Genomic DNA, 20,022 nt, shown 5'->3' on the forward strand with positions numbered 1-20,022 from the left:
CAGGACAAAAAAGAGACTCATGAACAACCATCACAAAACAAAAAAACAGTTGTGGATCATCAGGTAACCACACACAGTATTGAGAACCAATGGTTCACAAACTTTTGAACGGTGTCATTTTAATAAATTCAGCTATTTTTTTGTCTTGTGGACTATATATAAACATATTTTTTGTAAAATATCTTACTCAGGACAGTACTAAATAAAAAATAACATGCATTTTGTATGATCTCTTATTTTGATAAAATTATTCACATTTTCACAGATTCTGCAAGGGGTTCCCAAACTTTCGCATGCTACTGTATTTATTCTATTTATTTATTTTTTTTTATTTTTTTTTTTTACATTTATATGCGAATGTTGTACACCTCCCCATATTAACATATTTTCAAGACTGTCAAGTTTATAAATGACATAGTTATCTTTGTAAAGAAATGGTCAATTTATATGAAGCTTGGAGCCGCTGCTGTGACGCTGTACAAATGCTTCCAGTGTGAATACAGTTGCATGTCTGCAGCTGCAGTGAGGATGTAGTTACGCTCACTCTCTGCTCAAGCGCCGCTTAAGCTCGTAGTGTGAATTGCCACATACATACAATACTTGATTCTGATTGGTCAATATTATGCATAATGACCACTAAACCGTCACTAGAGTCTGTTCTCTACATGTTTTTATATAATGTTGTATGGATGTTCAAGGTCCTTCTGGAGAGGCAATCCAGATCCACCATCAGACACGACAGAACATGGCAGAGCTGCAGGGCAGTGAGCAGAGAGACCCAGCTCGTACCTCTGCAGAATTGCTCGAACTGGCCTATCACGAAGCCACGGGAAGGTCAGTCACACACAGATGAGTGAGAGGTTATTTGGAGAGGAAAAATGCAGCAACACGATACAGTGAGAGTCTAATAATGGTGTAAATGTGTGTTATAGCAAGCGGACAGTGTCACGTTACGCAGGAGAGAATGGACTGTACATCAGCGGAGTTCCTGACAATGTATCTGGAAGCCCAGCTAGTAGCAACAGCACTGGTGCATTACTTTCCCTTACATAACCTCTTTATTAAACAGTGGCCCTAAAAGATGTTTAGAACCTTTAATATGATATGAGTGTTAGAGTGACTCTTATGAGCTGATTGTGTAGAGAATCAAAAATATATAGCACGATAAGTGTAGTCTGATCCTAGTAAGATTTTTGGATTAAAATATAAAAAAAAAACTAGAGCAATGTTATATATTTTGTTGACTTACAGTGCCTATAGAAAGTCATCATACCCTTTTGAAATAGCTTATTTGTCTGACCCCTTAAATCAAACCCCATTAAAAAAAAGAGACCTTTTTCAGCTTTATTTATAAATTTTGCCTTACAACATCAAAGTAATGAAAGAAAAAGCAACAGTTCTGAAACTTAAAAAAACTAGAATAAGGGGGTTTGAAAAGTGATCAGTTCCATGATTTAATACTTTGTTGAGCCACCTTTTGCTTTAATTACAGCCATTCATCTTTTTGGATATGTCTGTACTAGCTTTGCTCACCTAGATTGGGAAAAATTTGCCCATTCTTTCTTGCAGAAGGTTCAGTCAAATTCCTTGGTGAGCAGCTTAAATATTAGATAATAGATTTAATATTAATATTTTATTAGACAGGTGAGCAAATATTTGGATACCTTTTATTGACAGAAAATGACTCATTGTTATATAGTTCAACACGACTTATTGTATAAATCTCTTGTTTTCTTGATTAACCAAGTTTTGACCTAGTAAAACAGCACTGCGTTACCCCACAAATTTAATTTGTCAAATAAAGTGACCTGTATGAGTAGTAATTCAGCACTTGCAGCTATTTTATTAGAATTAAGTAAAATAACTGTATTTAACTTAAATGTAAAAGTTCAAGTTCAGGGAAGGAGGCAGATGTTAAATATAACTTTTATCATAAAATAAACATAAACTGACTGCGGCGTATAAGCATAATAAAAACAACAATGTAAAATGTCCAAGGCTCTCAGACCAGCCCTGCTTCACACCACAGTAAGGTTAATAAAAGTTTAATAGTATAAAACCAACCTTTAAAGTCCTGTCGGATTGCGTTCTATCATCTGTGGAAGTGAAGGCGACAACTTCCATGATTCCACATTCTTTCATGGTGTCATCAAGCTACGCCGTAGTTATTGTTTTGACTAGGCGACCTTTAGCTGCAAAACTTACATACTGTGCCTTTAAGAATTGTTAATTTGTTAATGCACCATTGATAACCCAGAATTGTTTGAGGAATCAGAAATCCTTATGATTTCAACCCCTACATAACATTCATACATTTTTAAGTATGAATACCAAATGCTTTTTTGGGGCCACTGTCATTTCCCCATGTCTTTTATTACATTGTCTGGAATGAATCATCAACTGACTTGGATGTTCTCTGTAAAAAACAGAGGTTGAGTTCATATTGTTGTTACTGATCTTGCTTTCGTAGGAACACCAGTGAACCGTGGTTCTTTTGAGGATTATTCCAGCATTCTAGATCCGAGTGAGTTCTTTCCCATCAGTGAAGAGACTCAAAAACACATCACATCTCCAGCATCCACCCACTCCCACATTAATGAAAATATGTGTATATATATATATATATATATATACAGTGGGGCAAAAAAGTATTTAGTCAGCCACCAATTGTGCAAGTTCTCCCACTTAAAAAGATGAGAGAGGCCTGTAATTTTCATCATAGGTACATTTCAACTATGAGAGACAAAATGAGAAAGAAAAAAAATCCAGAAAATCACATTGTCTGATTTTTAAAGAATTTATTTGCAAATTATGTTGTAAAATAAGTATTTGGTCACCTACAAAAAAGCAAGATTTCTGGCTCTTACAGACCTGTAACTTCTTCTTTAAGAGGCTCCTCTGTCCTCCACTCGTTACCTGTATTAATGGCACCTGTTTTAACTCGTTATCAGTACAAAAGACACCTTCACAACCTCAAACAGTCAGACTCCAAACTCCACTATGGCCAAGACCAAAGAGCTCTCAAAGGACACCAGAAACAAAATTGTAGACCTGCACCAGGCTGGGAAGACTGAATCTGCAATAGGTAAGCAGCTTGGTGTGAAGAAATCAACTGTGGGAGCAATTATTCGAAAATGGAAGACCTACAAGACCACTGATAATCTCCCTCGATCTGGGGCTCCACGCAAGATCTCACCCCGTGGGGTCAAAATGATCACAAGAACAGTGAGCAAAAATCCCAGTACCACACGGGGGGACCTAGCGAATGACCTGCAGAGAGCTGGGACCAAAGTAACAAAGGCTACCGTCAGTAACACACTACGCCGCCAGGGACTCAAATCCTGCAGTGCCAGACGTGTCCCCCTGCTTAAGCCAGTACATGTCCGGGCCCGTCTGAAGTTTGCTAGAGAGCATTTGGATGATCCAGAAGAGGATTGGGAGAATGTCTCATGGTCAGATGAAACAAAAATAGAACTTTTTGGTAAAAACTCAACTTGTCGTGTTTGGAGGAGAAAGAATGCTGAGTTGCATCCAAAGAACACTATACCTACTGTGAAGCATGGGGGTGGAAACATCATGCTTTGGGGCTGTTTTTCTGCAAAGGGACCAGGACGACTGATCCGTGTAAAGGAAAGAATGAATGGGGCCATGTATCGTGAGATTTTGAGTGAAAACCTCCTTCCATCAGCAAGGACATTGAAGATGAAACGTGGCTGGGTCTTTCAGCACGACAATGATCCCAAACACACCGCCCGGGCAACGAAGGAGTGGCTTCGTAAGAAGCATTTCCAGGTCCTGGGGTGGCCTAGCCAGTCTCCAGATCTCAACCCCATAGAAAATCTTTGGAGGGAGTTGAAAATCCGTGTTGCCCAGCGACAGCCCCAAAACATCACTGCTCTAGAGGAGATCTGCATGGAGGAATGGGCCAAACTACCAGCAACAGTGTGTAAAAACCTTGTGGAGACTTACAGAAAACGTTTGACCTCTGTCATTGCCAACAAAGGGTATATAACAAAGTATTGAGATGAACTTTTGTTATTGACCAAATACTTCTTTCCACCATAATTTACAAATAAATTCTTTAAAAATCAGACAATGTGATTTTTCTGGATTTTTTTTTTTCTCATTTTGTCTCTCATAGTTGAAATGTACCCATGATGAAAATTACAGGCCTCTCTCATCTTTTTAAGTGGGAGAACTTGCACAATTGGTGGCTGACTAAATACTTTTTTGCCCCACTGTATATGTGTGTATATATATATATATAATACACATTTGTGAAAAAGTTAGAACACTCTATTGAATTCCATAGTTTTCAGTATCAGGACGTAATAAAATTCATCTGGTCCTTGCCAGGTCTTATAATTTGGAAAATAAAACCCCAGATGAACAAGAACACATGACATATCAAGCTGTGTTGTTATTTATTTAACAAAAATAAAGCCAAGATGGAAAAGCCATGGGTGAAAAACTAAGGACATGATTTAATTGCTTATAGATCCACTTTTAGCAGCAATAACTTTAAGTAAACATTTTCTGTGTGACTTTATCAGTCTTTCACATCATTCTGGAGGAATTTTGGCCCATTCTTCTTTACAATGTTGCTCCAGTTTATTGAGGTTTGTGGGCATTGGTCTATGCACAGCTCGCACCACAGCTTTTCAGTCAGGATGAGGTTTGGACTTGACTGGGACATTGCAACACGTTTAACATTTTCTTTTTCAGCCATTCTCTTGTAGATTTGCTGTTGATCTTCAGATCATTGTCCAGTTGCATGAGCCAATTTTGGCCAAGCTTTAGCTGTCGGACGGATGGCCTCACATTTGACTCTAGAAAACTTTGGTATACAGAGGAGTTCATGGTCAACTCAATGACTGTGAGATGCCCAGGACCTGTGGCTACAAAACAAGCCCAAAATCATCACCACTCCACCAGCATGCTTGACTTTTGGTATGAGGCATTTGTGCTGATATGCTTTGTTTGGTTTTCACCAAATGTGGTGCTGTGCATTATGGCCAAACATCTCCACTTTGGACATTGCTCCAAAAGTCTTGTGGTTTGTTTAAATGCAACTTTGCAAACCTAAACCGTGCTGCCATGTTTTTTTTTTTAGAGAGAAGAGAATTTCTCCTGGCAACCCTTCCAAACATGCTATTCTTATCCCATATTTTTCTAATTGTACTGTCATGAACTTTATCATTTAACATGTTAACTGAGGCCTGTAGAGTCTGAGATGTAGTTCTTGGGTTGTCTCTGAGCATTACACAGTCATTTGCTGGGATGTCTTCTCATGGGAAGATTGGTGTCTGTTTTGAATGTCTTCTACTTGTGAATAATCTTCTTTACTGTAGAATGATGGACTTCAAATTGTTTGGAAATGGCTGTATAACCCTTCTAAGAATGATGCCAGCAACAATTGCTTCTCTAAGATCATTGCTTTCCTCCTTGGCATTGTGTTAACATACACCTGAAGCCTCCAGACCAGCAAACTGCCAGAACTTCTGCTTTTATAGAGGTGCTCACACTTGCTGATGATCAGTTAATCAAAAACATTTGATTAGCAGTGCCTGACTGCTACTTACCCTCTTCATTCCTATGTTAACAGTAAGGGTGTCCTTAGTTTGTCACACATGGCATTTCCATTTTGGCCTAGTTTTTGTTAAATAAGTAATGTCATAGTGTGATTGTGTGTCATGTGTTGTTGTTCATTTGAGGTTTTATTTTCCAAATTTTAAGACCTGCCAAGACCAGATGATTTATTTTTTATTTTTTATTATTATGTCCTTATACGGAAAGCCATGGAATTCAATAGGGTGTCCTAACTTTCAATATGTATGTATATGTATATGTGTTGCAAAAGTGAGTACACCCTCCTGAAAATTACTAAATAAAACTAAATAAATTTTTTCTGGTGTAGGTTTTAGGCAATTTTTGATCAACAGGCAAGTATGTTGAATCAAAACATTTAAAGAGAAGTAATTTCATGACAAATAAGTGTTATTTAGTCCACTGAATCATTCTCAGACTTAATGCTGACAACAATGGAACCACTGAGAACTGTCATGAGACTTATTTCTTAGCACAGTGGTACAAGAGGATTACCAAATCATTGTTTTAAGTGTGAATAAAGCAAAAGAAACAGAAATTTAAAAAAACAATGGACTTGTGAAAATAATCAATAATCATTTGAAGCATTCATTTAGTAATGAGTGATAAAGTCGTTTCCAAGGTTCATATTTATAATATATAGATTCTGGGAATCAATACTCTGGTCTTATGAGACCAAATCAATCATTTTGGATCTAACAGCACCCAAAATGTTTTAGTGCTGTTAGAGGAGGAGTACAGTGAGAAGTGCCTGGTTCCCACAGTGAAGTTCAGTGGTAGTAAATCTCTTATATAGGGATGTACAGTATGAGTGCTGAAGGTGTGGGGGAGTTTTGCTTTATCAATGCTGTCATTAATTCACACACCACTGTGTAATGTATTACAAAAACTTAAAAAAAAAAAAAAAAAAAAAAAAAAAAAAACCTCTCCTCATTCCCTGCATTGTTAGGAATTTTTTTAACATGACCATGACAATATGCATTCTCCCAATGTGAAAAACCTATTTCTTCTATTTCACCCAGTCTTATCACTCTTGAGCACCTATGAGGGATTCTGTAGAGGCGAGTTGAGCAAAACTCCCCATTAAAGTTCAGAGCATTTAAGGAGGTCATCATCCAGGAGTTAAACAGGAAAGATGTGACAATTTATCATGAACTTGTATACTTCCGTGCCAGAGCAGTATACTTAAAATTATGGAGGTTATACTAAGTCCTAGAATATTATACATTTGTTGAATTAAATCTAGGGTTTACTCATTTCTGCAATCCTTAATTTAAACAAAATTTGATAATTTACTTTTTTTACAGATATTAATGACATATTTCTCTGCTTTTATTAAGTATATGTTTAATATATTTCAAATTTGCCATCTTTCCATGAATTGTATTAGTGATCATTAAGAAAATACATCTTTTGTATTTGTTCAAAGGGGGTGTACTCATTTATGCCGTGTAAAGTATATACCCTCAGAAACATATATTTGTTAGCTGCAATCACATAAACACATTCATATTTCGAAGGGGAGGGGGTTTTGACAGGAAATTTGGGATCTATGGTTGAGTGATTTAAGGTATTTAAGTCTGGGTTCACTCTTAAGAACTTAAAATTGGGTTTGTCCAATGGGGAATCGCTTTTCTTTATCTTTGTATAAGATTGTTTGGGTATCTCAAGCCAATGCGGTGTATCACATCAGTGGAGCTGAGTGGCTGTGTTGTTTATGGGTGGAAGTTTGATGAGCGAAAAAGGTGGTCCTGGTCCACAACCTCTGGGGGAATTCACTGAATAGTTGTGCCACTTTAGCGTTCCATATTGCCTGAATCTTATTCACATACCACGTGCAGTCTAACACCATTATTGTTTAGAATTTTTTTTATCTCAATTAAGAACAGGGTTGGTTCTTTGTACCTCACTAAATACATCTGAGATGATTTGACAGATGCTAGATCTTCTAATTGTGATAACTGATCTCTGGCTAATTTGGTTCTTCAAACTAATTTGTGGACTGGATTAAAATATCAGGATTAAGTTATCTGAGATTACTGCGCGTTGTCGTGTTCCTTGAAAAGGGCAGATGTATCGATACTCGAAACCACGATCAGCAATGCAGCGATTGGCTGGCGGCAAGACAACAACGTAATGACATCATATAATTAGAAAAGACACCTGACGAAAAACTTGATAAATTTCTGGACCTTTATAATGAAACAGCCAAGCAAACAACATGACATTACGACATAAATGTTATAATAGATAAATGAAATGTGCACTTTTTTTTTTTACATGATTCCCAATTATTTAGATTCACAAGCATTTGTACATTAAATAATTAAAGTCGAGATCAAGTTATTTGCATCTCCTGCGCTGTATCAAGCCATTCCCATAATAGCTGTCACCATTCAAATTAATGCATGGCTCAGAATAACTGTACATCATGTGTGTAAGACTCCAATACAATTGTAAAGCAATTATTCCATCACGAATAAATCTTTCAATGAGTAAAACTGGCTGTATCTATAGTGTTATAGACTACACATTTTATTATCATTTTAAATTATTGTCCCTGGACAAGTAGAGTACTCTTGAAATAAATTAGCAGTGGCTGGGACAGATTTTAAGTATCGATTCGTATTATCGTAATCTAATCCTGTTTACATGAAATAATCCTGCTCACGAGCAGGTTTAAAGGGGTGGTTCAGTGTTTTTTTTCTAGGCTTGATTGTGTTTTAGGGGCACAGTTCAGCATGTCTTAAAGCTTCATTTTTTTGAAAAAATTTGAAAAAAGTGTTTGACTTCCTGCTTCTATGAAGCCACTCCCTCCAAAATACGCAATGTGCTCAGATTGGTAAGCAGGTTGGTAGCTGGCCCAGTGTATCATGATTCGCTGAAGCGTCCGGAAACACCACGCCCCTTACCATCCATTGCTTCAGTGAAAATGTAAATAATAGCGTCTATATTGCTGTATTAAATTGAGCCCGAATCAGACACAGATGAAGAAGGTAAAGCTGCAATCGCGTCTTTTAAAGGACATTTATGAATGGCATTTAATTTTTTTTATTTGTGTCAAAGTGTTTAAATATGCTGTCACTGCTATTAGTTAGCTTTCAATATACAGTTTTATCCTGATTAAAGCTTCACTGTAGCCGAATACATGACTGAGTAGTAGCAGTTTTGTAAAGGTAGCATTTAATTTATAGCATGAACAACTGTTTGTCTATAAACATAGACGATTGTTGAAGTATGCACTAGAATTTAGCTAACTGGCTAGCAAAGCAAAAATGAGTTGCTCTTTGTATATGTCCTTGATGCAACCAAAAATAGCAACAGAACTATACGTTTAAAAGACATGTACAAACAATAAAACGTACTTACACTTTGGGGCGATAAACAGCAGCTTCTGCTTTTAAAGTGGGAACTGCTCCATCTTTCAGTAATAGTCTTTGTGCAAATCCAGCATTGAACTCGTGCAGATTCTGAAAGCTGTCTTCAGCGCCGCATCCAGTGTAGAAAATATCACAGATTATAATGGGTTATATTATACGGTGTACACAACTCTTCTGCTTCCATTAGCTGCGCCACATGGCCTTGCCCACTTTGTTGCATGTTCCCGGGGACGTGTTTTGCAGGGTTTATGATGTCACCAACCCGGGAAGAAGCTCGTTGTAGTCCAAACCAGTCGTTTTTGTAGGCATTAAAATGCCATAACTTTAAAAGAGAATATCTCCGTTTGCATTGAACTTTCAGCGCTGTAACTTTGCAGATACCGTTTATGCTCAAGCAGCAACATTACACACTAACTAAAGTTAAAAAAGTGAAATCGCATTGAACCACCCCTTTAAGCTTACGGACCTGTTGCTATGGCAGCAAGTCCAGGATGAATGTTGAAGAACCAAACAATCCAAGATCATGCCAAATCTTCATCAATCATATCCAGCTAACCGAGTTAGTGACGTACAAAGAACGAGCCCCAGATTCACCAACACAATTGTTTACTGAATTGTGATCGGTTTGTTCTTTCTTGCATGGACTGTATTCAACTGCTTCGAAATTATTAATCTAAAGGTGCCTTTAGACTGCAAAGACTTGTGGTGGCAATTTTGATTCATTTCATTGACTCCAATCTTCAGAATCTATTTACTGATTTGTTTAGTGACTTTTTCTGCAGGTTACATCATTATGCCAGTAGGTCTTTTTGTGTTATTAGTGAAACCCTAATTCATAAACACAATGACCCAATTGCATTTTGTTCATGAACAAGATGTCTAGTTAAGCTATGTAATTCACCTATTGATAGTCACAAATAAGAATTGAACATTTGTTCGATTAGGGTGTAAAAGGTGTAGGCTAAGCTAGAAGACTAATGGGCTAATGATATTCAAAAAAAGGTGTTTTAACATTTGTTCAAATAGGGTGTAAAGGATGTAGGCTAAGCTAGCATATTAATCGGCCAGTGATATTCACAAATAACAATTAAACATTTGTAATGCATAGGTCCTAAAACGATAATTAAACATCATTACAGGTGGCCGCAATTCATTCTTAGTGAATTCCACCTCAGATTTGTCTGGGATTTCTGGCTTTCTCTCTGTTCCATCCATCCCCTTTCCTGGGGAATCCTCTATTTCCTAAATTCCCCTTTCGTTCTAATCAAGTATCAAACTTCAATTCTCTCCCGCTCACAAGCTTTGTAACCCTCAAAAAAATCACCAATCACAAGTATGTAGAATGACACTGCTGCACTCAGATTCTCACGCATGCCTTGCCTGAAGACTACAGTACAGTACTGATCGTCTTTTCTGCCAGTTGTGTGTATGTACAGATGGCCGTTCACACTTATAACTCATCAGTGATGTCACAATGCTCACAGTGCCTTTATTGCATGTTAATTTTGCACGTAGTAGTCACTGTAATTTCAGTTCAATTATGACAATAATGGTAACACACTCCTTTTTCTTTTTCCACTTTCCCTGTCTCTCTTTATCCTTATTGTTCTGCGTGTTGGTATGTGTCTGTCTGCCTGAAATGGTTCACCCTCTCTTCTTCTGCCTCTTAATCTGTCTGTTAATTTTCAACCTGGCCATATGTGTGAATGTGTTTTGGATGCGGTCTGTTGCGTCTGTGTGGTGCGTGTGGGGTGCTTTGTGTGTTTGTGTGTGTGTGGTGGGGGTGCCCTGAAGTCCTGCTGCTATCTGCCCCTCCGACAGTGCCTAGTTTTTGCTGCACGGTCGGGGTGGACTGGAAGTCCCTCACCACTCCTGCCTGCCTCCCCCTCACGACCGATTACTTTCCCGACCGCCAAACCCTACAGAATGACTACACAGAGGGCTGCTACGACCTGCTGCCACACACTGACCTGGACAGGTACAGCACATTAGTTGGGTGGTATAGGTTAAAACATTGTCTTCAATATTATTTTCAATTATATTTTAAGGGATGCACAATATATATCGGCACTACATCAGTTATTAGCCGATATGCTTTGGTTAGAGTTATGCGTTCCCATTATTTCAAATTTTGGACCCACTTTATGTTAAGTGGCCTTAACGACTGTGTACTTACATTTAAATGAATCATTTGATACAATGCACTTATTGTGTACATACATGTTTTTACATTGTACTTATATTTTAAAAACACCTGCATGTAATTACATCTGTAAATAATTTCTGTAATTTACATTTATAATTACACTGTTGACCTATCCCTTAACCCTTACCCCTACCCTTAAACCTACCCATACCACCAAAGCTTTCCCTAACCTTACCCGTACCCCACCTCAATAGCAACAAAAGTGTTTTGGAATTCAATGTAAACCCGATAAGTACATTGTACTTTGTTTTTGATGTAAGTAAATAGTAGTAAAGGCCACTTAATATAAAGTGGGACCCAAATTTTTAAATAATCATTGTAAACTGGTTCACAGATTAAAAAGGACGAAGAAGACAGGTCAGCGAGATTCTCTGTCTCCTTTAATCATCATGCACTTGACCCACACATCACCGCTCGTCTCCTAACTTGCTCTCCCTGTGCAGACACTGCTTTACCGTACCCCCCTCACCACATACCCCCACCGCTCTTCTCAGGCCAGGGAACCCTCCGTTCTCCAGTCAAGCCATTTATCACAATTTTTGGCATCTTCCCTTTAGGGATTGCACCGACTGGCATGATGCTATAAGCTTGACTTCAACTAGTCGCTGATCATGGCCTATAGAGGGCGCAACAGGATAAGAAATCTTTGGAGTCCACATTTACACTCCGTATCCAATAGTGAATAACAAATAAGTGCATACTCTGAGAGCGTTCCACAAGATATTTTGATTATACCATCTGGATGATCAATATTGTGTGAATGCATGTTTTAAACAGCTTATTGTACTCTAGACATGTGCCGATATTCGGTATTACGATAAATCACGATAATGAATATGCATGATATTGTTAATCGCAGACACTTCAAAATACCGTAGATAAAAATGTATTACAAATTATTCAAATTTTTATAATGTATTTTAAGAATACTTTCCCCATCAACCGTATAAAATGCACAACACCGCTGTATGCTGCGTCAAAGGGACACATGCACTCAGATGTAAACGAGCCCAACATGCATGAGAAACACATGGCAGAACGAGTGAAGCGCTGAAAGAAAGTGCACGTTCACTTTCTGACAGCAGAGGGTGCTGATGGAACAGCAGAAATGCAGATGTTACCCCGGAAACCCATTACATTTTTTTTGTATTTGCAGTGTTGTTCATCACAGCACCAAATACTTAAAGACTTAATAGGCTATTTATTTTCAAACTTAAACATTTTTATATTTTAATCTGGACTACAACATCCCCTAATGATTAAAAAGTTAGTTAACATGCATCAGTTAACATGTTAATTCATTATTACCAAACTGACAAAAATACTTATAAAGCATTAAATACTTATAAAGCATTTATTAATCTTAGTTAATGTTAATTTCTTAATGTTTAATAACATTACTAAAATCAAAAGAACTTATTCAATGGACCTGAGATAAAACTAACAATGATCAGTCGTGTTTCTTAACTTACATTAACAAAAAATACCTTCTGTAACAAATGTAGCTATTGCTCAATCTTAGTTAACACATAAATTAATGTTAAATAATGAGACCTTATTGTAAAGTGTTACCTGTTTTTCTTTTGCACTTTGTGGGTGATAGACACTGTTGTGAATCGATTTAACACAAAGGTCTGTATAATTCGCAATAACACACAAATACCATGCCTTATTCAGTGAGAATCTCTTTCAGGATTCCCACTCGGGAGATAATACGAAACAGGGCATCCGCCACACTTTTTGCAGAGATGGTGCGAGATGGTGTTGCATAATCCACCAGAACTAATGCAAAACGATGTCCACTTGTTGAACGCTCTAATGGCCCAATGAGGTCCATGCCAGTTCTTTCGAAGGGGACCTCTACAAGAGGTAAAGGGCGTAATGGTGCTTTTGGAAAGGCTGGTGGGTTCACCAACTGGCATTCACAACAAGCCACACACCACCAGCAGACGTTCTTGTAAATGACCGAACAAAAAAATGGGGCCATGAAACGTGCCAGTGTTTTTTCACCCCCTAAGTGTCTTGCCATCAGATTACAATGAGCCGCCTGGAACAGGGATTCCTGATGGCTTATTGGAACTAATAATTAGGTTGCATCTTCTTTTGTCTGGGAATCTTGGGCCACCCAATACAAACTGTCCCTTATTATGGCAAGATAGGGATAGGAAAGCGGCTGATCAGGCTGGAGCAGCTGTCCGTCGATGGTGCGGACCCTATCAAAAGCATGTTTGAGCGTTTCATCACGAGACTGCTCCAGAGGAATGTCATCCAACTAAAGGTGGCATTAGCTCTGCCCTTGTTCTTGTTTCCTCTGAAGTGGTCTGTTGAGACCCTGATATATTTCAAATGAAATTGAAGAACAAACTGATGTGATGTCATTTCGAACAAAATCAGTCCAAAACGAAGTTTGTTTGGGAGTTCGAAACGGCTTGCCAAAGCAACTGCAAAACACTTTCTTTCTACCATTGGTCTGTGACGATAACGTAACAGGATGTGTGCGCTGAGGCTCCGACTTCTTTCACGTAGAACTATTCTGTCTCATTTTGTCTGTTGAGATTGTTGAGGTAAGATCTCTGCGGTTGAAACATGAACACACTAGTCAGTCACTTTATATTACACAATGAAGTTGTGCTCCTGATGAAATGAGGCACTGACACTGTTTTTCATGTTTGATACTTAAAAGCTGCTTGCTTTTAAGCAATCTATTGAATAAAGTGCTATATAAATAAACGTGACGTGACTGGAGTGCTAATTTGCAGAGCTTGTTAACATACCAATGTTGTTATCATCAGACACTTTGTGCTTTCCATAAATGCTTTCTATAAAAATGCTTGCTGTTTTCTTGTTTTTGTTGTTTATTTTGTTACTGAGAAGAAAGTGCACAGCACATATTTACATATTCATCTAAACACCGCTCTCAGCAGTGTGGGCAGTGTCAAATGTTTTATTACAGCATATCGCTGCTCACGTATTTCAAACTTCCTTTTAACCCTAAACAAAGAATAAAAAGAACTTTGTTTGAAGTATATAAGGGCATTTATGTCCCCACCTCCATAACTGGACACCTGTCCTGGAGATTACCCAGGTCTGACCAGCCCAGGCCTCCAAGCCACTCTGGCTGCAGAAAGTTAGCCAAGCGACTGATTTAGAGAAGGAAGGGATGAAGAAAATGTGGCGGTGCTGGTGCTCTCCAACACGCCCCCTCGCGTTCCAGGTCTGGAACCTGGGGCAAACTCTGAGGCTAAGCTGCCTCTTCCTTGCGGTGGTTGTTGAGGGGGTGCGTTGCTCAGCAAACTGGGAATGTGGACAGGACAAGACATGGGGGAAGAGAAAGAAAAAGAGGGAGAAAGACTGGAGAGAGAAACAGCCGGAAGGGGCACGCTGACCCCTGGGCACACCACCAGATGGTCCGCTGCAAGCTCCAAATGACCCGCCGGTCCTCCTCATGTCCCCCTCATGTCCCTGGGCCAACAGACGGATGCGATCCTCCTGCTCCAGTCTGAGGTCCATGAGGGCATGGTGTTGCGTCTGGTGGAGACCGATGAGTGACTTGACCATTTCCTCAAGTGCCGTTTGTTGTACTGGCTGCATGGTGGCATGCCATGGTTTGTCCCGGGTTTCATGCATCACGTAAACTGGTTCAAAGATTAAAAAGGATGAAGAAGACTGGTCAGCGAGTTTCTTAGTCTCCTCATTCAAGTTCTCTCTCAAACAAAACGCCAATAGCGCTCCTGCACACTTCAATAACAAAATCATAAAATAACACAACTGTATCCACAAAACACGTCCATCAACTCTCTCCTTGTCCCAGGTCTGCGGGCCACTTTTATTCCATCTCTCCGCCTGTTACTGGAATTAGAGACAGGTGTTAATCATCATGCACTTGACCCACACATCACCGCTTGTCTCCGCATTCGCTCTTCCAAAGCAGATGGTTTACCATGCCCCCCGTCGCCACAATCATGTTTAACAGTGTTATTTGTAATAAAAAATTTGTATTAAATTAGAAAAATGCTCAACATTCTCAAGGATTCTTAGACTTTTGAACCCCATTGTAGATTTGATATCTATTTAAGAGCTCAGTCCAAAATTGATGTGCTTCTCCATCTTATGTAGACGTGACGATGAGTCTCCAGTGATGATGGCCCATCAGGTATTTGAAGAGTTCATCTGTCAACGACTGATGCAAGGCTACCAGATCATTGTACAGCCAAACAGGAAGCCACAGCCTGCTATAGCCCCACCTCTCAGCAGCAGCCCACTTTATTCCAGAGGTACATCCACTGTTGGACACCTCTCAGCTCTGCATACTAGTTGGTTTATAAAAAATAGACTTGTCTTCCTGTCATAAATCATACTCCAATGTAATTCAGGTGAGAGATTTGAAGGTCTGCTTTTCAGGGCTGGTGTCTCGCCGTAAACCAGAGGATGAAGAGAGTCTTTACTGGCTCAGTATGGGCAGAACCTTTCATAAAGTCTGCCTTAAAGATAAGATCATTACTGTCACCCGCTACCTCCCAAAGTCAGTTGACGCTTTTAGTAATTCAGATTCAGTTCATGTAATTTCTTCTTCTAGATATGCCTACAAGTGTGTTTTTCTTTGTCTTTAGGTATCCATATGAATCCACACAGATTCAGTACAGCTACAATCTGTGCCCTCCACATGCAGACGCCAGCTTCCTGCCATTCTGGGTTGAGTTCAGCCACGAGCGGCTGGAGGAGTACAAATGGAACTACTTGGACCAGTACATCTGTTCTGCAGGCTCAGAGGACTTCAGGCAAGTGGCTTTACTAGCATCACGACCCTGACACCAAACCTATGTATGTAGATCCCCACAAGATCCCATTCCTCTCTCTTCCACAGTCTTATTGACTCTCTGAAATTCTGGCGCACACGCTTCCTGCTGCTGCCAGCGGGTGGAGCCAGGCGAGTGGCGGATGGTGAGGGTCACTGGGACGTGTATGGGGAGGTAACGGGGGCAGGACGGGATGGCCTCTCTGGCACAGGGGACTGGTCTCTTTTGGACGGATTTATCCGCTTTTTGGAAGGCCTGAACAGGATTCGTCGGCGTCATCGATCTGATCGAATTATCCGTGTGAGTGCACAGCTACAGGATAAGCACAAATGACTTATTAAAAACTACTCATCTGGGCAATAAAATAACAATTCTTATGTTTATTATAGAAAGGAGCTACTATTAAAGGCCTGCAGGTTACAGGGGCACTCTCATCCTACAACCCAGAACCTATAGCACCCCCTGTGGGCAAAAAGGGCACCTCTGCACTCTCTGCACTTTTGGAGCTGGATCAGACACAGAAGTGAGTTGTGCAGGTAGATTTCTGCAAACCAAAGGAAATAAATTACAGTGGTGCAAAATCAATGAGAAACAAGTTTTTGTGTGTGCCAGAAACAATGAGATTTGGAGTTTTATCTAGTGCCACATATGGTAAAGGTTTTATAAAATGCCAGAGATTCTAGGTTTTTCCTAATGCTGGTGAAATGTATTTGATCTGCAGGAGTTTAGAAGAGCAGCAGCTTGCTGCTCAGCATGGTGGGAAACCATGTGGACCTTTCAGTGAAGCTGCCAGCGTTGCCTTGACAACCACCTATGTCGATAGCCCCCGTAAGGTGAGAGCCCAAGGCAGACCACCAAACGGACTAGTTCCTGGCTTCTTGTGTGTATGCTTGTGCTTTTGAGTGGGGAAGAGACCTATTGTATTTGTACTATGTCTATTGCTTACTGGCTCATCTTCATTTTTAATTTATTTATTCTGATTTTCACCTTTGTCTGCTTGATTTGAAGACTGATCACAGTATTTGGGGCAGAATAAAAAAATTGGTATAAAATACAGCTATTACAAATTGCCACAATAATGTAATGTCTTTTAATTAATAGTTGCATATTGTGTAATTAATTCAGTACAACATTTTTAATCACTTGACAGCCCTACTTCATTTAGGTCTTTATGTCTTCCTGTTGACTCAGTATTGAATCATGGATATTATTTGCAGTGGGTTTGTTTTCTTGCTCTTTCCTTGCCTCTTCCTCTTCGATTACTGCCTTGTTCTTGCTCTGATCTCTGGGGGTTATTTTCTCTCTTTCTGGTGTTTTCCTCCTAATATGCTGACAGGATGCCGCCTTCATTTTGGACTTTATTCGTAGTCCACGTTCCTCCTACATCTGTCACTCTCAGGTCAGTCACTATCCCCTCTCTGCTCTGTGAAAGCTATCTGTCTCTTGCAACGAGCGTGTGTGCGTATAAACCGTGTGTGCATGCCTGTGTACTTGTCCAACCTCTCACTGTCATTAAAAATGTGAAGGTTGGTGTTTCTTTCTGGTGTTTTTATAGTGATAATGAATAGTCATTCCTGTTTGTCTATGTATACTCATCATCACACTAATGAAATTCAAAAATATTATATTAATTAGATTTACTTTATTTAACATCTTAACCTCTATGAGTTCTGCTGTAGACGGGACCACTCCGGTTGGCCACTGGAAAAATGCATGTGCACTTTGCATTCAATCTCACTTCACATCTTGTGCTGATTTAGAATACTGCTAATCTCACATAGCCAGATTTTTGTCTAGCAGCATACAGTGACTGTTCCACATTACAGCTAATTCTGGCCTGGAGCAGATGGGATGGGGCTATCTGACCAACATGTAATGATATTTAGCAGCAGGTAAAACTAAAATTTATGATACCATGGCAATAGAAAAGCGTGCAATAAAGTGGTAAGTTATTCAAATAATATTATAGTGTTCTTTGAAAGTTATAAAGACAAAAACAAAGAAATTGGTAGAACCCTGGTACCTTGTCAGTACCGCTTTATATCCTGGCAGACTGACAAAAACTTACTTTTGTGAATTGTATAGCAGCCAGTCATTCAGATTGGAGCTGGTGGTTTTAGCCAGCTTTTGGCATTGTACTGTGTAATATGCTTCATACAGTCTGTCATGGGATGTTTTGTCTGATACTAGAGTACCACAAAGATGCATTCCTGCCAGTCACTTGATGCAGATAGCTTGAAACATTCTCATAATTTTGCACCTTTGTCAGTCTTGTTTAGCTCTGTTTTGTACTTGTTTGCATGAAGATAGATGACATTAGATGTGCTAGTTCCTGTGCAGGAAACACAGGAGTGAAGGCACACTGCATTTCTACAGTTTATCTGATACATTCCCAATGGATTTCTCAGCTGCCAGCTGAACAGGTTCCAGCAAATCCTATTGAGGGTGGGTCATCAGACAAAGGAGGTAACCAACCAGGTGATAGAACATCTGCTACATCCCAAGCCACAGGAGACTCAACCCCAGGCACAGGTTCAGAAACTGGGTAAGAGAACACCTCACTTTATTCTAAAATTCAGAACATGGCTTCCCATATATTCAACTCAGAATGTGCCACTTTCGTCTTGCGTTGCAGGGGGCAGTCAGGGTCCAGTGGTTTGTGTCTTTCCTCATCTTCCACACTAATGGAGATATTGGAAGCCATTAAGCATCCCACGTGAGAGTCTTTCAATCCTTAATTATTTATTAGTCTTCTATTATGTCATCCATGTGTGATCTAAATTGACCTCCTGTCTTTGCAGCACTGGAGTGCAGCTTTTGCCAGAGCAGAGAGGCCTGCCTCCCAACTGCTTTGTCAGTGCTGAGGTTGTACATTGGCTGGTGAGCACTGTAGAGAATATCGCCACACAGGGCATTGCAGTAGAAATCATGCAGGTAAAACTGAGAACATTGCAGAAGTCACAGCAGTCTGTGTTTGTATTTAAAAACTTGACTATCTTGCTGATGCTATTATAGAAAATGTTGGATGAAGGCCTGATTACTCATGCCTCCGGTGATGCCATGCGAACCTTTGTCTATGGCTTCTACTTCTACCGGATTGTCGACAAAGACAGCGAGAGGGGTAAGAAACGACTTGACTGACAAGATTGCTTCGCTAGGGGTTGCCAAGCTGCTGTAGAGTTGGTTTCTGCTAGCTGTTCCTATTGTATCTAGCTGTATCAAGGGACATTCACATTGACAGAGATTTGCTACAGCAAAGCAACTAGATGTCATTCATTTTCAATGAGAAGTTGTGATTTCTGGGGACACAAGACGGTGAACCGCAGTGATCTGCCATCTGATACCATTGAATTCCGAGTCAATGGTAAAAAAACAACAGCACAATGACACCGCAACCTCCAGTTATTTTTTTTTTCCAGATGGCAGATCATGTGAGCATCACTGTCTGCAAATCCCGTTGGTAGCATGACTGTACCCTGGTGCTTCTACCCTCCATGAAAACCAAGAACTCTATTCCCTGCAGCCCCTACAACTCAGCTGCCCCCAGCTGGAGCCAATGTATGGTCTCCTGCAGCTTTGGAGGACTTCACCCTTTTCCAGAGGAAGTGGTTTGAGGTGGCCTTTGTTATGGAGGAACGTCGGCCCTGTGACTTACCTGCCTTCCTGCTACCCTGGTTGCCCAGCCGGCCAGCCTCGTACGCAAGTAGGCATAGCTCCTTCAGCCGCAGCTTCGGAGGACGCAGCCAAGCCGCTGCACTGCTAGGTACACACAGCCGGCTCTGACCCCAGAGCTGCCATGCTCTGCATCTTAAGGCAGCATGCCACACTCCCTCCCCCGAAAGTCCAGTAAGTGAATGAGTCACACAAAGTCAAATAATTTCTTCTCATATTACTAAAGCATTTAGACACCACCCATGACATCTACTAGACACTAAACAATAATGTGCAACTTGCACAACCAACTAACTTATATAGATGGATGTTGCAACACCATCACTGTATAACTCTATACAGCGCTATATTCTTCTCAGGA

General features: G+C 39.9%; 1 protein-coding gene across 16 annotated transcripts in view; it reads left to right on the plus strand.

The window, feature by feature from the left end:
• Nucleotides 1–20,022, plus strand: part of depdc5 (DEP domain containing 5, GATOR1 subcomplex subunit) — a 42,148-nt gene that overhangs the window by 13,434 nt on the left and 8,692 nt on the right. For 3 of the 16 annotated variants that reach the window (XM_067398117.1, XM_067398118.1, XM_067398113.1), the window contains exons 22-37: nt 699–834; nt 933–1,030; nt 2,471–2,524; nt 10,782–10,965; nt 15,310–15,467; nt 15,595–15,715; nt 15,804–15,971; nt 16,058–16,289; nt 16,379–16,512; nt 16,711–16,822; nt 17,326–17,388; nt 18,398–18,534; nt 18,625–18,705; nt 18,791–18,923; nt 19,005–19,110; nt 19,513–19,752. In XM_067398117.1, the coding sequence (XP_067254218.1) occupies nt 699–834; nt 933–1,030; nt 2,471–2,524; nt 10,782–10,965; nt 15,310–15,467; nt 15,595–15,715; nt 15,804–15,971; nt 16,058–16,289; nt 16,379–16,512; nt 16,711–16,822; nt 17,326–17,388; nt 18,398–18,534; nt 18,625–18,705; nt 18,791–18,923; nt 19,005–19,110; nt 19,513–19,752 (2,157 nt within the window). The other 13 variants (XR_010896208.1, XR_010896209.1, XM_067398123.1 and 10 more) reach the window with 11 other exon arrangements.

Source organism: Chanodichthys erythropterus, chromosome 10 (genome assembly GCF_024489055.1).
Source record: "Chanodichthys erythropterus isolate Z2021 chromosome 10, ASM2448905v1, whole genome shotgun sequence".
In the NCBI taxonomy this organism is placed as follows: Eukaryota; Metazoa; Chordata; class Actinopteri; order Cypriniformes; family Xenocyprididae; genus Chanodichthys; species Chanodichthys erythropterus.